This window comes from Stenella coeruleoalba, assembly GCF_951394435.1.
Source record: "Stenella coeruleoalba genome assembly, chromosome: 5".
Classification (NCBI taxonomy): domain Eukaryota; kingdom Metazoa; phylum Chordata; class Mammalia; order Artiodactyla; family Delphinidae; genus Stenella; species Stenella coeruleoalba.
Genome location: NC_137150.1, coordinates 31,713,202 through 31,726,119, shown reverse-complemented (window position 1 = coordinate 31,726,119; position 12,918 = coordinate 31,713,202). Strand labels below are relative to the sequence as shown.

At 47.2% G+C, this 12,918-nt stretch overlaps 1 protein-coding gene across 2 annotated transcripts in view; it reads left to right on the top strand.

The window, feature by feature from the left end:
- Positions 1-12,918, top strand: part of EPHB1 (EPH receptor B1) — a gene marked incomplete at its 3' end in the record, with an annotated part of 426,489 nt that overhangs the window by 352,073 nt on the left and 61,498 nt on the right. The window contains exon 10 of one of the 2 annotated variants that reach the window (XM_079922006.1): positions 7,475-7,597. The exons of the other annotated variant lie outside the window; for it this stretch is intronic. Within the exon in view, the coding sequence (XP_079778132.1) occupies positions 7,475-7,597 (123 nt within the window). The remainder of the gene's footprint in view (positions 1-7,474; positions 7,598-12,918) is intronic. 2 annotated transcript variants of the gene reach the window in all.

Here is a 12,918-nt window from a genome sequence, read left to right as displayed (position 1 = left end):
TTGAGCACAGTAACTTTAAATTAACTAATTTCAGCCTCATAACCGTCCCATGAGGTAGATTTGGCATGTGAAGAAACAGAGCCTCAGAGAAGTCAAGTAGCCTGTCCAGAGTTTTATGCCTCTGTGGTCACAATTAAAGTTGGGATCAGAGGAGGTGATACACAGAAATGCTGTCCTCTGTGCTGGTGAGAACACATCTAGAAGGACGTTCTTGGTTCTGGGGGCCCCATGTGTCAAGAAGGACTTTGTCAACAAAGCAGCTGACCCATGGAGGGTGCCAAGTCCTGACCTGTCACCTCAGAGACACCAACCGATTTGGTGCTGGAGAAGTGCAGGCAGGAACCTGGGGGTCAAAAGCATGACACTATCACAGCAAAAGAAAGGTGATACTGTTGTGCTCTGTTGTCTTAAATGGAACCATCGGTGAGAGATCCAAGTAGGCAGACTTTGATTCAATATATGAACAGCCCCCCAAACTGGAAGTGTACACACAGAGCCAGGCTGCTTTGTGGGGAGGGAGGTAAGCTCTCTGGTCTTGCAGAGACAGATATCAGTAAAGGCTGCTGTAGAGGATGTTGTAGAGAGGATTCCTGCTTTAGGTAGGACACTGGACTTGATTCGACCCAAGATTCTGCACCCAGCTTTCTTGACTCTGGGTGGGAGGGACGTATCTGAACCGTTCAGGACCCAGCATCCAGCGCACTGGAAATCACCTTTGGACACCAGGGTGAAGGTCAGGTGTAGCTGGAGGAGGGACACAGACCGTGGATATTTTGGCTGCCTCTCTTGAAGCTAACAGGAGCATTAGCACCTGAACATGAGTAAATGAGGGCCTATGGGAAGAGGAGGAAAGGCCCCCAGGTGCAAAAGGTGGCTGAGTGTTCAGTGAGTGTTTATTAAATGTCAAATAAATTTAACGAGCTAGCTTCACCCATTTGTCTGCTGCTGGCTCAAAGCCAGAGCCTCTAGAAACCAGGGTAACCCTTTGAGTCCCCAGCTCCTGGGCTGTTGCCCTCAGGTTCCTGGCAGGACTTCAGTGGCCCAGAGACAGTGGGCCTTGCCTGGAAGGACCTGCCTGTCCTGGTCATTGATACCCAAGAAGCAGGGAGATGTTTTTTTCCTGAAACTATTTTTCCTGAAATACCTTCCTCAATAGCAAGTAGCCTGTGGTCCACTTTCCTTCTCTTGGAGACACATATTAGGCAATAACTGTGGTTTTAAGAACAAATCTTGAAATGTGGTGAAACCCCCAAACAGAAGGTGGAAGGAAGAGCTTCCTCAGATTCGGTGCTTTTCCACCAGCCTTGTTGCCCACCCTGGGGCTCCCTCTCTTGGATTCTCCCTCTAGCCTTGGGTGGACACCCATGACCTCCACTCTTTCAGGGAAAAAGACAACCACCCATCATCCTGGTCTTGACCCCAAGCAGGCGGAGCAAAGTGTTTCTAGTGTCCATCAACCTTTCCTGGTAGATTTGCTCTGAGAAACTACCCGTTCTCAGCCTTTCACATCAACAGCTTCCACTGTGTGAAGCTCTGGGTAACTCATGTGTCCACCACATCCACCACTCCACATCTAGCCTTTCAGCTCTGTTTCCATTCTGAGTTTTCTGACTGACTTCTAGGCCTTGCATATTTCATCCATGCATTCAAAGTCTAAAGCCACGTGTGCAAACTTCCCTAACAATAGGGTTTCCTTCCCAAAGTCCATCACCTGGTTAATAGGACCACTTGATTCTGGAAGCCTTGGCATTGATTCGCATTCTTCTGGTCCTTCCTTCCTTCCTCATCTTTAATTGCTCACCAAGTGCTGTCAGTTATTCCTTTGAAATTTCTTTTGCCTCTTCTGCTGTTGTCATTGCGATGCTCTGCTTAAAAACTGTTATCTTGTACCGTAATTATAGCAGCAACCTCAGAGCTGTTTTCTCAGCCTCCAGCCCCTTCCCTGCAACAATGCAAGGGAATGCTGCGGGCTGTCAGCAAAGTGAACTCCCTGATGCCTTGCTCTCAGTACATCCCTTCCCTGCTGCTGGTACAGTTGTCAGCTCTGTGTGTCCAATGGCAGCAATCCAGATGCCTTTGATGGTAGTCAAGGCCCTCCCACTAGTGCATTAACACTGTTCCGCCTCCGACACCCCCTTCCTTCCACACTCAAGCTGACCACACTGTCCCTGCTCACGCAATGGCAGGTCTCTCTCTGAGCTGTGCCTCATGACACTTCAAGCTTCTCCCTCTTCAGTGAAGGACCACATGACCTGTCCTTCTAGAACTCTGACCTTGAAGGCTAGCATCCACAGTCCTCCACCTTCTCTGGTTTCTGCAGCACTTACAGCTTGTTTCCGGGTGTGGGATCCTGATTTTAGACTCTCTGGCACTGCTCCCCAGTTTGTTCACATCTCAGTGACCTGAGAACTCCACGAGCTCTGTTTTCCCTGTAGATCCCACAGTCCCTGGCACAGGGCTAGTTGCGTGTCTGGTCAGCATTGAGAAAAAGAGGGGTGATCAACGTTCTGAGGCAGAGGACTGGACGAGGTCCCTCCCAGGAACCGGAGTTTACGTGCAGATCCCTAAACAGCTTCCCTCTTGTGCTTAGATATCTGGACCAAATTTAGGTGAGTCATGAATATGACAAAAGTCTGCCTTGGATCCAGAATGGGGAATGAGGAGGCAGATGTTCCCCTTTCCTATGGCTCCATCAAACCTGCTGGAACACAAGATATCAACGACTGAAAACAACCTAATTTATGCACTAGCTTTCCGGACTCTACTGTGGGATTCTAGGAATCCTCCACTAGCAGGAGGGCACTGGGCTCTTCCTGGCACCCTGAAGCCTCCCTCATGGGACCCGCAAGCTGTCCGTGGTACTGATTTTGTCCTTTCTGAATGCGCAAGAGGGCTGAATGGCAGTATTCCATCTTCTTCTTCCACTTTTAATACCTAAATGTCACTTACTGTTTAGAACTGGCCCTTTACCAGCCCACGCTATCCTGCCCTGAGACCCTGGCAGTTGTAAACACGTCGAGCTGACTTTTTAGCTACACCCCACAATCTGCCAGCATCCCCCAAATTTATCCCAGCCTCTTCCCTTTTGAGAGCACACTAATCTCCTGCTACAGGATCTCCAACAATACTCAGGAGTTTCTTGTGCTTCAAGGACTGCTCCCTGCCATGCAGGAAGGCTCTGGATAATGGCAAAATCATTTCTCCCCAAAGTTAATATCTTTAAAGCCTTGGTTTATGTTTGAGATTTTGCAGATCTCCTGGGACTATGGTCCTTTAAAGCTTTAACAGTCCAGGCTGTGACCCCACTCATAGCATAAATGGGTTTTGAGATCAAAGAATAAACATATCTGCAAATCAGATCTTTAATAGAGATTAGTAAACTAGAAGATCATAAAATTGAAGTTTTTCTTTTCTCTCTCTCGGCACCATCAACCAGTTTAGGTCTGTACATACCACTTTTGTGCCAAAGGTATGTAACCTATGTTAAAAATGATGAAAATAATCAGAAACTATAAGATATTATAAATATTAACACTAACAATAATATGAAGCATTGGACAGAGCATTCTAAAATGTCTTACATTATAGAGCTATATTACATCTGATATTATTATAACTGCCATTAATAATATTTCCTCAACAGTCACCATCTGAGAATATTTTCTGAGCCCTGTCTCTAAACGTTTGGCCGTGCCCGACTCCACAGCTGACTCGAATTCCTTGTTCACTGTCTGGTGATTCATTGCACTAAATACCATTTCCCTGATAATTAAAAACTGCTCACTGGCAAGTGGGAGCAGAAACAGGCTGATGCAGGATTTATGCAGAAACACAGAATGAGCCAAAAGACAAATGACCGGTTCTGCCTAGCTGAAGACATTTTACTTTTCCTCATCATCTTCTGGGACTAGAAAAATGTTAGCTGTGATGCGGGAACGAGGTCTGGAGAGATGTGTCATCCCGAGACGAGGTGGATGCCGGGAGAGCCATTAGTGCACGTGTTCCGCCAAAGCACTCTTCAGACTTAGGACCTAGGGACCCTGCCCACAGCCATTCCTAGACTGGCCCTATCTGACCCTCATCAGAGGAAAAGCACTGAGTTTGAACCATTTGTTAGACTTCTGATTTCAGTTTTCCTTCTTCAGTCTAACAAAGGTATCCTCAATTGCAGGGAAAACAAGAACTGATTCCTACCCTGCATAGGTGCAGGATGCTGTAAATTGACATTGCATCACCAGGTCTAGGCTCCGTGCCACCTCCTCGGCTTCTTGTGAAAAGCTTCAATGATGACCAAAACCTCTGCCTGGCCCAGAGCAGCAGCTGAGACATAGTGTGTGCTCACACACGCACATACTCATACACACGCACATTTGTACACTCACACACACTCACATACACACATACGCACTCACACACACACACTCCTTAATTCCACAAGCCCGTGCGGTAGCACAGCTGCCTGTGAATAAACCACACAGTGATTAGAATGTGAACTTTCTCCCATGCAGATGCCCTTGCTTGGACGCCACTGGCCTAAATGAATCCTGGCACCATCAAGAGATGAGCTCTACCTTCTGGGAATAGCTCCTTCCCAGAACTGATTGGGGCCAGTATCTGTGGAGCTCATTAACTCATAACCCTCTCTCATTCATCCTTACATATGTCTTTACTTGCAAACCATTCATTACAGCACATTCTAGATTATTTAATTAGTTTCCATGGAAGAGTTCCTGTAGGACAGCTTAGCATACATCGTTTAAAAGCCCTTGATCCAAAATAACAAGGTGGTATTTTTAAAGTAACTAATATAACCCTAAGAGGTTTACAGCCCCCCAATGCTCAGCTCCCATGCCTGCCCCCACCCCCGCTTCCTCTTCCTACCGCCCCAAACACTTCCTAGAACAATTTACTGATAATAATCACGAGCATATCAGCTTGTGAGCCCTCCCTGTACATCAGGCACCGTGTTAGGCATATCACTTGCAACATGGTCCTTAATATCACAGCAGCCCCAGGAGGAAGGTGTTCCCTCCTCCGTCAGCAGAGGAAAACGACGTTATAAGAGATGTATGTGGTCTTGGCTCAGAATGCCCAGCTAGTGAGAGGCTTTGGTGTTGTGACCTCACCTCTAGATCCCAGCTTCTGGGCTCTGAGCCTTCTCTCATTTCAGCCCAGAACTGGGAAGAAGTCACAGGTTGTTGACACTGGCCTGCTGCCCCTGTGGCATTTTGAGTGGGTCTTTTGTGGTGACCTCGTCTCCTGAGCTCACCCCTCCAGCGCACACTAGCCAGCTTCCACCTGAAGCATCTGTGTTTCTTCACCTAAGCGCCTCTCAGGCCCTGGAGTCTCCCCGCCCACCTGCCCAGCAGGGCAGCCAGCCCTCAACCAATGACTGATGGGAGTCCTGTGGAGCTTCGCCAGCTCCCTCCACCCTAGGGTGGGCCAACTCTGAAGCATATGGTCTCAGAGATTCCTAGGGGCTGGGGAGTTAAGCCTGTGTCAGTTACTCACAGTCCCAAAGTAGTAAGTGCCTTGAGAGCACACCTTTCATAGGCTGCCTTCCTTTCCTACCTACCTGTCACACTTGCCTGCGGCTACTTCTTCGGATCACCTCCCAGATGAGCCACTTGCTTTCAAAACCTTGTCTCAAGTTGTTGCTTCTGGAGAAACCCAAAGTGAGACTGCCTGTAGATACTGGTCTCGGTTGTTAGACTTTCTATGTGGTTTCAATCCTTCCTGCACTTCACTTGTTCTCCACACCAAAGGAGAAAGGGATGAACCTCCAATTCTGTTTTCCCCTTTGTCCACTGTTATTAAAGTAAACTCTCCCTCTCTCTCTCTCTCTCTCTCTCTCTCTCTCTCCCCCTCTCTCCCTCCCTCCATCCCCCCAGGGATCAGAACATTCTATTATAAAGATGAGGATTTGCTTTGTCCAAAGTTCAATCAGCAGATTCCAAAGTCAATGTTGTCATCCCCAAGTTTTCAAAGAGCATTCTAGAGTGACGTCGACCACCCTAAAGCAAGCCACCTAGCGTGCTTGGAGTGCTTTCATTTCATGACTGGGAATAACCCAGCTTTCAAAAGAAGCAATTCCTCTGGTCAGAGCACCTGGTTCTCTTTGGCTTTCAAAACATATCCCCCTTTAATTGTTTGCTGCATCTTCCTCCTCCCTCTGGATTGTATTCTGGCCTGAACTGGTGATCAGGGCAACATTAATCTGGGGGATCTGTAGAGTCACCAGAAGTTTTTTGGATGAAAGATGTCAAAATTAGACCACGCGCTCAGGGCTGGGACTCACTGAGAAGAAGCCACGGTGGCCGGGTGGGAAGTGTGCGCTGAGAGGAGCTCAGCTCGGGGAACCTGAGATCCAGCCTCCACCGCGGGCACAGCACTTGGGCTTTTGCACACCTGCCTGCCCTGCTGACCTGACTCTTCCACGAACCAGACAGCAGCGACGGGCAGGGAAAATGGCTGCTCTTCCCAAGAATGCGATGCCAGACCGTGCTGAGCAGCTTTCGAAGCTCAGCTCCCACTACATCACCGCCAGGAAAACCATCTCCATTCTTGCCTAATGACACATCCAACACGGTGAAAAACGACATTGTGATGAATCCATTTGTTTTTGGATTCCATTTCCTTTCTTTTGTCCCCTCTCCTCCACTTTTTGAATGTATATTTTCTGCAATGACGATTCTCTATTTTGTCCCCGTGCACACCTATTTATCTTGCCACTGTAAACATCAGTGACAAAGTCCATATTCCTTTATGTATTTCTCATTCACCATTTTATTCACTTTTCATACTTCACTGTGTCTGACGGCATGGGGGTTCAATCACCATTTTTCTTTCATTCTACCTCATTTTTTTTCTATGTAGACTTTGCTCTTTCCTCTCCCAGTGTTTTCTATGCTTTTCTCTTCCCATTTTCTCTTCTGGTATACTGGCTTAGCACTCCTATCTTGAGGTTTTTCTAATAGCAATTTCTTTCTTTTTTTTTTTTTAAATCCATCCTCATCCCTCTTCCAGCCCTGGACACAGCCGTCAGTTATAACCTTAATGGTGGCCTCCACTCAGGAAAGTTGTCAAGTTGATAATATTGATATCTGCCCTACCATTTTACCACCACTTTTCTGCTAATGCATTTGGTTGGCATCCATCAGCTTCTTTGCCTTCTGTGAGTGCCCGGTGTGGGAACTGGTCCCAATCTGTCATTTATAAGTAATCTGCTCCACATTTCATCAAGAGCTCAAAAACAGAAGAAAATACAGAGGAGAAGTAGAGGACAGAGAACCAGGCTAGCATGGCCCAGAGGGAAGGGAGATGGGGAGGCCCAGCAAGGAAAAGAGAGGCAGCCCTATATGTAGGAGAGACACCCCTGCCCCGGTCATACCCTTACAGCTGGGGACATCAGCCAGTGCTTAATGACCACCATGTCCTCTTTGGGATGTTAACCCTGCTTATCTCCTCTAAAAAGGCTCCCCAGGGATGAAGATCTACATTGACCCCTTCACTTATGAGGACCCCAACGAAGCTGTTCGGGAGTTTGCCAAGGAGATTGATGTCTCTTTTGTGAAAATCGAAGAGGTCATCGGAGCAGGTATGGCTCTCCCCTCCCCTCCTTTCTGTTCTCTTGGTGTCCAAACAACCTCTTCCCACCGCTCTGGGTGTTCTCTACCATCTTTTTCCCCAGAAGATACGTCTAAGCCATCTACAATGTGAGTCTAAGAATCGTTTGGGGAGCTTGTTCGTGGTGTCCAAGCTTATTTGGTATTGCAGAGAAGTCAACTCTAGTCTAAAAAGGTTCAGAAATAGCTTTGGAAATGGACCACCAAATGCAGATAAAGAGAGAGAAATAGGATAACCAACTGAGAAATATACATTTCTAGAAGCTGGACCTAGTATCCCCTTCACTGACTCTCATATCTCCATGGCTTTGGGCCAAGATTTCTTCCCACACTTTCAGTTCTCCTTTTCTGATGTACATGGATTTGGAGGCAGACCATGATAAACTGAAGAGGGACCACTATTTCCAGAAGAACGCTCACCCATGTCCATATTTTTAAACAAAAGATCTATGATATGGATGGTAATACAAGACACATTTCTGTCCCCAAAACGTGTGCTCTCATCCATCTCCCTGCATTGGAATAGAAACCCAGCCCAGCAGAGAACTAACTGCCTGAGATGCTCTTAGGAAATTCTACCTAAAGACTGATCTAAAATTTTCATCTTCCTTTAATGGATCAGTAGTTGAGTCAGTTGGGCAATGGATACAGCCTTATTGATGTAAATGAGTAAAATATCCCAAAATATCATTCCTTTGGAAGTAATTTCTTTACTGCCCCCTCTGCTATCTTTTCTGAATCTTCTCAAAGATGTGTTTGCTTTGTGTCCTCTTTCCTACTTTTGTTTCTACAACATTCTTTGTCTTCTCTTCTTCTTTAAATTGTATTAGCCACTATTCAATCTCTCTTCACTCATATGTTGTATTCTTCTTTGTAGTTCATATGTATGGAAGTGCTTTTTTTCACGTCAGTATTTGGAGAGCCATGGGGTTGTCTCTCCGAATAATATTTTAAACTCCATAAAATATGTTTAGTCAAAGTCTTCCAGACAGCCACTCCATATATTGTCTTTAGGGGGAAAGTCACACTCTTTCCATTCATTGCCTCTCTTAATGCACTGAGGGTTCAAAAATCCATCTGTGAAATTGAAAGTCACATTTGAAAGCTTGCCCCATTAAGCCACCATCCTCATGCTCTGATTTCCCTCTTAAAGAGCTCCAAACTCATGGCATCCCTGTGGTGGGTGCTGGGACTCTCCCTATCAGGACACACAACTCTCTTCCTACCAACCCCTCACATGTTCCAGCCAGCTGACCATAATCTGATCCACATGAGTCTGTACATATTTCCCATTGACTTTCATTAAATACTGAACCACGACATTCACTTCTGTGCAGATAATTTTCTGTTCCCCCTTAGACACTGACAGACCTAAGGATCATGCCTTGGAAGGCTGGATCCCAGCTAAATTTGATGACTCATAGGGGCTCAGACTTCTCCAGTAAACTTGAAAGAGCGTTGGGCAGGGTGGGAGGGCGTTCAGTCTGGCATGCTATTCCTCCACGTTGTTCATTGTTGTTATGTCATGTGGCAATGGTGATAGCAATTTTAATGTTGTTATTTATGTCATGTGCTTAGAGCAATGTGTTCTGGACTGCATTTCATCCCAGAGAGCACACGTCAGCCCCCCTCCCGACTTTGTCAGGGGAGGAGTAAAGAGCCTTCTTACTTTATGACCCTGCTGGGGAGTGGCAACTTGGAGTGAGCCCACCAACTGCTGGATGCTGGGTAGCATTTGCTGATGCTGCCGTTTTTGTGCATTCTGCTCAAAGAAGGCTCAGTCCCCACCATGGCTCACCTGATCCCAGGGAGGGTTGATACATGCAGCAATTTATAAGATGGCCAGCAGCTTGGGATAAAGACTTCCACCCAGGTGCTGCTGACCGCCCTGTACCTGACACCCATCTGCTCACGATTCAGAAATCACAGAGCTAATCCCTGCGGATATGAATTCACTATGTGTAACTTGATGCAGTTTCAACAGGAGACACTCCTGGCTGGTGTCAACCTCTCTCCACTCTCCGGTTCTTTCTCTCTGTCACCACCCCTGCTTCTCCCACGCCCTGCCTTACTGAGACTGACTTCACATTGTGCTAAAAGAGCTGGTGTGAAAGTTGAGTTTAAAAAAAAAAATTGTAAGGTAACATTTATGCAGTGTAATTGGCAATATTTCCCTTAGCCACCTGGCAGATTCGGCTCGGGGGACCAAATCTGGGATGCAAAATGGTAACACAACATGAGAAGAAGAATCAGAAATCATTTCTCCTTCCTTCCTTCTATTCCTTCCCACCTTCCCTCAATAAGCTCTTATTGAATAATTTTTGCATGTGGGTGTGGAGAAGAACAGACACTCTCCTCTTCAGAGGTCTGACAGTCTTGGGGAGAAACAGGCCAGTAACATGCTCACTATTTCACACAACCCACAACACAGGTATGTGCAAAGGTTGTGACCAACATAGAGCAGTGTTTAGCTCCCTGTTCTGGGAGTGAGTTGGGGCATCAGGAAGACTTCACAAAGGAGATCACCTGTGGCCTGAGCTTTCAAGCATGGAAGCTAGTAGAGAAAGTAAGTTTCTGTGAAACTCATGAGAGGATGAGACAGAAGAGGTAAATTAAATGGCAAAAGGAGGGGAATGACCATGACTTTCCAGCAGTGGTGTGCTGGAGCCAGCTTGCACTACTTCGCAGGAGCCAATTGTGTGCATCCTTTTCCAGCCCTTTGTTCGGTGGCATCATGTTGGTAGTTTGACATTAGCCATGGGAGGAGTATTTACACCGTGAGAATTAGTAAATGCTACAAATCAGGGGTCTTTGTTTCTTCGTTTTCTGGAGAGCTGGTAGTTGAATGCTTACCAGCACACTCCGGCCTTCCAGAAGGTGCAAGATAATTTCAAAGAGGTTGCAGAAAAACTGGCCCATTCCTGCTGAGAACAGATCCAGAGGAGAGGGCTATGTTTGTTGCAGGAGGGATTAGGTTGAGAATTCAAAAGATCACAGCCTGTGACTGTGGTGGATTCTGGAAAACACACTCAGTGCCTAATAATCCCAGCTGATATGTTAGTGTCTAACACAGTCCCACTCCACGAGAGGAGGGGAGGAGACTGAGAGCTAAGACAAGGGACCAGAGAACACGCAGCCCCGGAGGTGGGAGGAGGAGAGGCTTGATGGCCGGAGAGGACTCAGGGAAGAGTCCCCCGAGGGCTTGGAGGCTGTGGATGGGCTGACACTCTGTGCGGCACATTCTGAGAACAAGGCTGAGAGGAGGCTGCTAGGGAGGGGGTTCCTGAAGGTAGGAATCAAGCATTAAGTCTGGAATCAGGCTGAGGCTTAGCAATCCAGAGACTGCAGTATGGATTTTATCCTGTAGAAAATGGCGAGTGGGCTGCTTTCTGAGCAGGGTGGGTGGTAGGAGTGAGGGGGGAGAAGAACCTGATGAACCTGTGTTTCGATTGGACTGGAAGGGGTGCTGAGAAATGGTAGGTAAGGACTCAGAGGCATGCAGACCAGTTATGGGGCTTGGAAACGTGGAGAAGTTTTGAGATGGCCGATGCTGGGATCAAGGGTGGTAAGGAAGGCTGCTTTGCAGTGAGTAAACTCATCTAAACCGGAATGTACCCACACATGGCAAACGGAGTGACCAGTGGGCTTGGTGGCATGGAGGTTGTGACCAGAAGCGAGGGCCATCAGGTTAAACACCTTGAAGGAGAGGGGGGCTGCCTGGCCTCCAGGGTGTGGGACTGGAGGTTGTGCTTGTGAGTAAAGGCCAATAGAGTAAAATCTAAAAACTATAAGGTTGAAGAATGGCACCAACCTCCAAAGTTTCTTCTACAGTTGTTGAGGATATTGAACAAAGGAATAAATAACAAATCACTGTGAGCCAGGTGTGACACCAATCAAGAGGACTGAATTACATTTGACCCTAGAACAACACAGAGGTTAGGTGCATCGACCCCCATGAGCTGTTGAAAATCTGCGTGTATAACTTGACAGGCAGCCCTCTGTATCCATGGGTCCACATCCCTGGAATCAACCAGCTGTGGATAGCGTAGTACTGTAGTACCTATTGAAAAGAATTCTGCGTATAAGTGGACCTGTGCAGTTCAAACCCATGTTGCTCAAGGGCCAACTGTATAATTAGCTCATTAATCATTATGTAATTATTTGTTTAGTGACCCTCTTTTATCACCGTGCTTAAAGTTCCATGGGAGTGATGAAACTTAAGTACTTCTGTGAGTCCCATGCTTGGCCTGGTGTGGCACTCAGGTACTCAGTTAAATATTTGTTGTGTAGGGTTCAATGTCTTTGGGGGAAAACCATAACAGGGATAAGAATTTGGAGAACTGGGTGGAGTTTGGGAGAATGCAGAGAGACTAGAGAGAGGTTGAGTGAGGTTATGAGTCGTTCAGTGCTCTGAAAGAAGCCTACTGGAATGAGGAAGGCTGATCCTTCCTCCTTTCCCTGCAGATGATGGGAATGATTGAAGTCCCTTTAGAGAGGGCAGACGGCCATCTGATATCTTTGGAGAATGTCAGCTTTTTATAACCATGAATCTGACTCATAGGAGTCACTCACAGGTCAGCTTCAATTGACCTGTGGAGTTCTGATCCAATGCTTAATTCATTTTGTTTGTTTGTTTTTTTGCGGTACGCAAGCCTCTCACTGTTGTGGCCTCTCCCGTTGCACAGGCTCCGGACGTGCAGGCTCAGCGGCCATGGCTCATGGGCCCAGCCGCGGGTGGGATCCTCCCGGACCGGGGCACGAACCCGCGTCCCCTGAATCGGCAGGCGGACTCCCAACCACTGCACCACCAGGGAAGCCCCAATGCTTAATTCTGATCGGTTTGATCTGCAGACATGCCCAGAGCGTAAAGCAGAGCTGCCATGTCTAATTGGGCTCTACAGCATGAATGGTGCTCCTGGGTCATGCCGTGTGCAACCTACATAACTGTATGTAGCAGCCCTGAGCATGACAAATGCATGAAAATAGAGGTGTCACCATAAGGGGTCATCCAAGGGGAGACATGCCAGTTGTATTTTAATTAATAAACACATCCTCCCCTGATGCAGCAGCTGCTGATCCAGCATGTCCATGGATGGCTTACTGTGAAGGAGAAAGAGGCTTGAGGTGAGAGGGCTGGGTAAGGAGAGCTGGGGAGAGGGAATTTGTGATGTATATGGGTGGAATGGGGCCAGCAAGGCCCACCATTTCTCTTTGAAGAAGAGGATGTGTTTCTTGAGGATGATTTGATAGAAAGTCACCTGCCAGCCTGACTCTCTTGGGCTCACTCAGACCG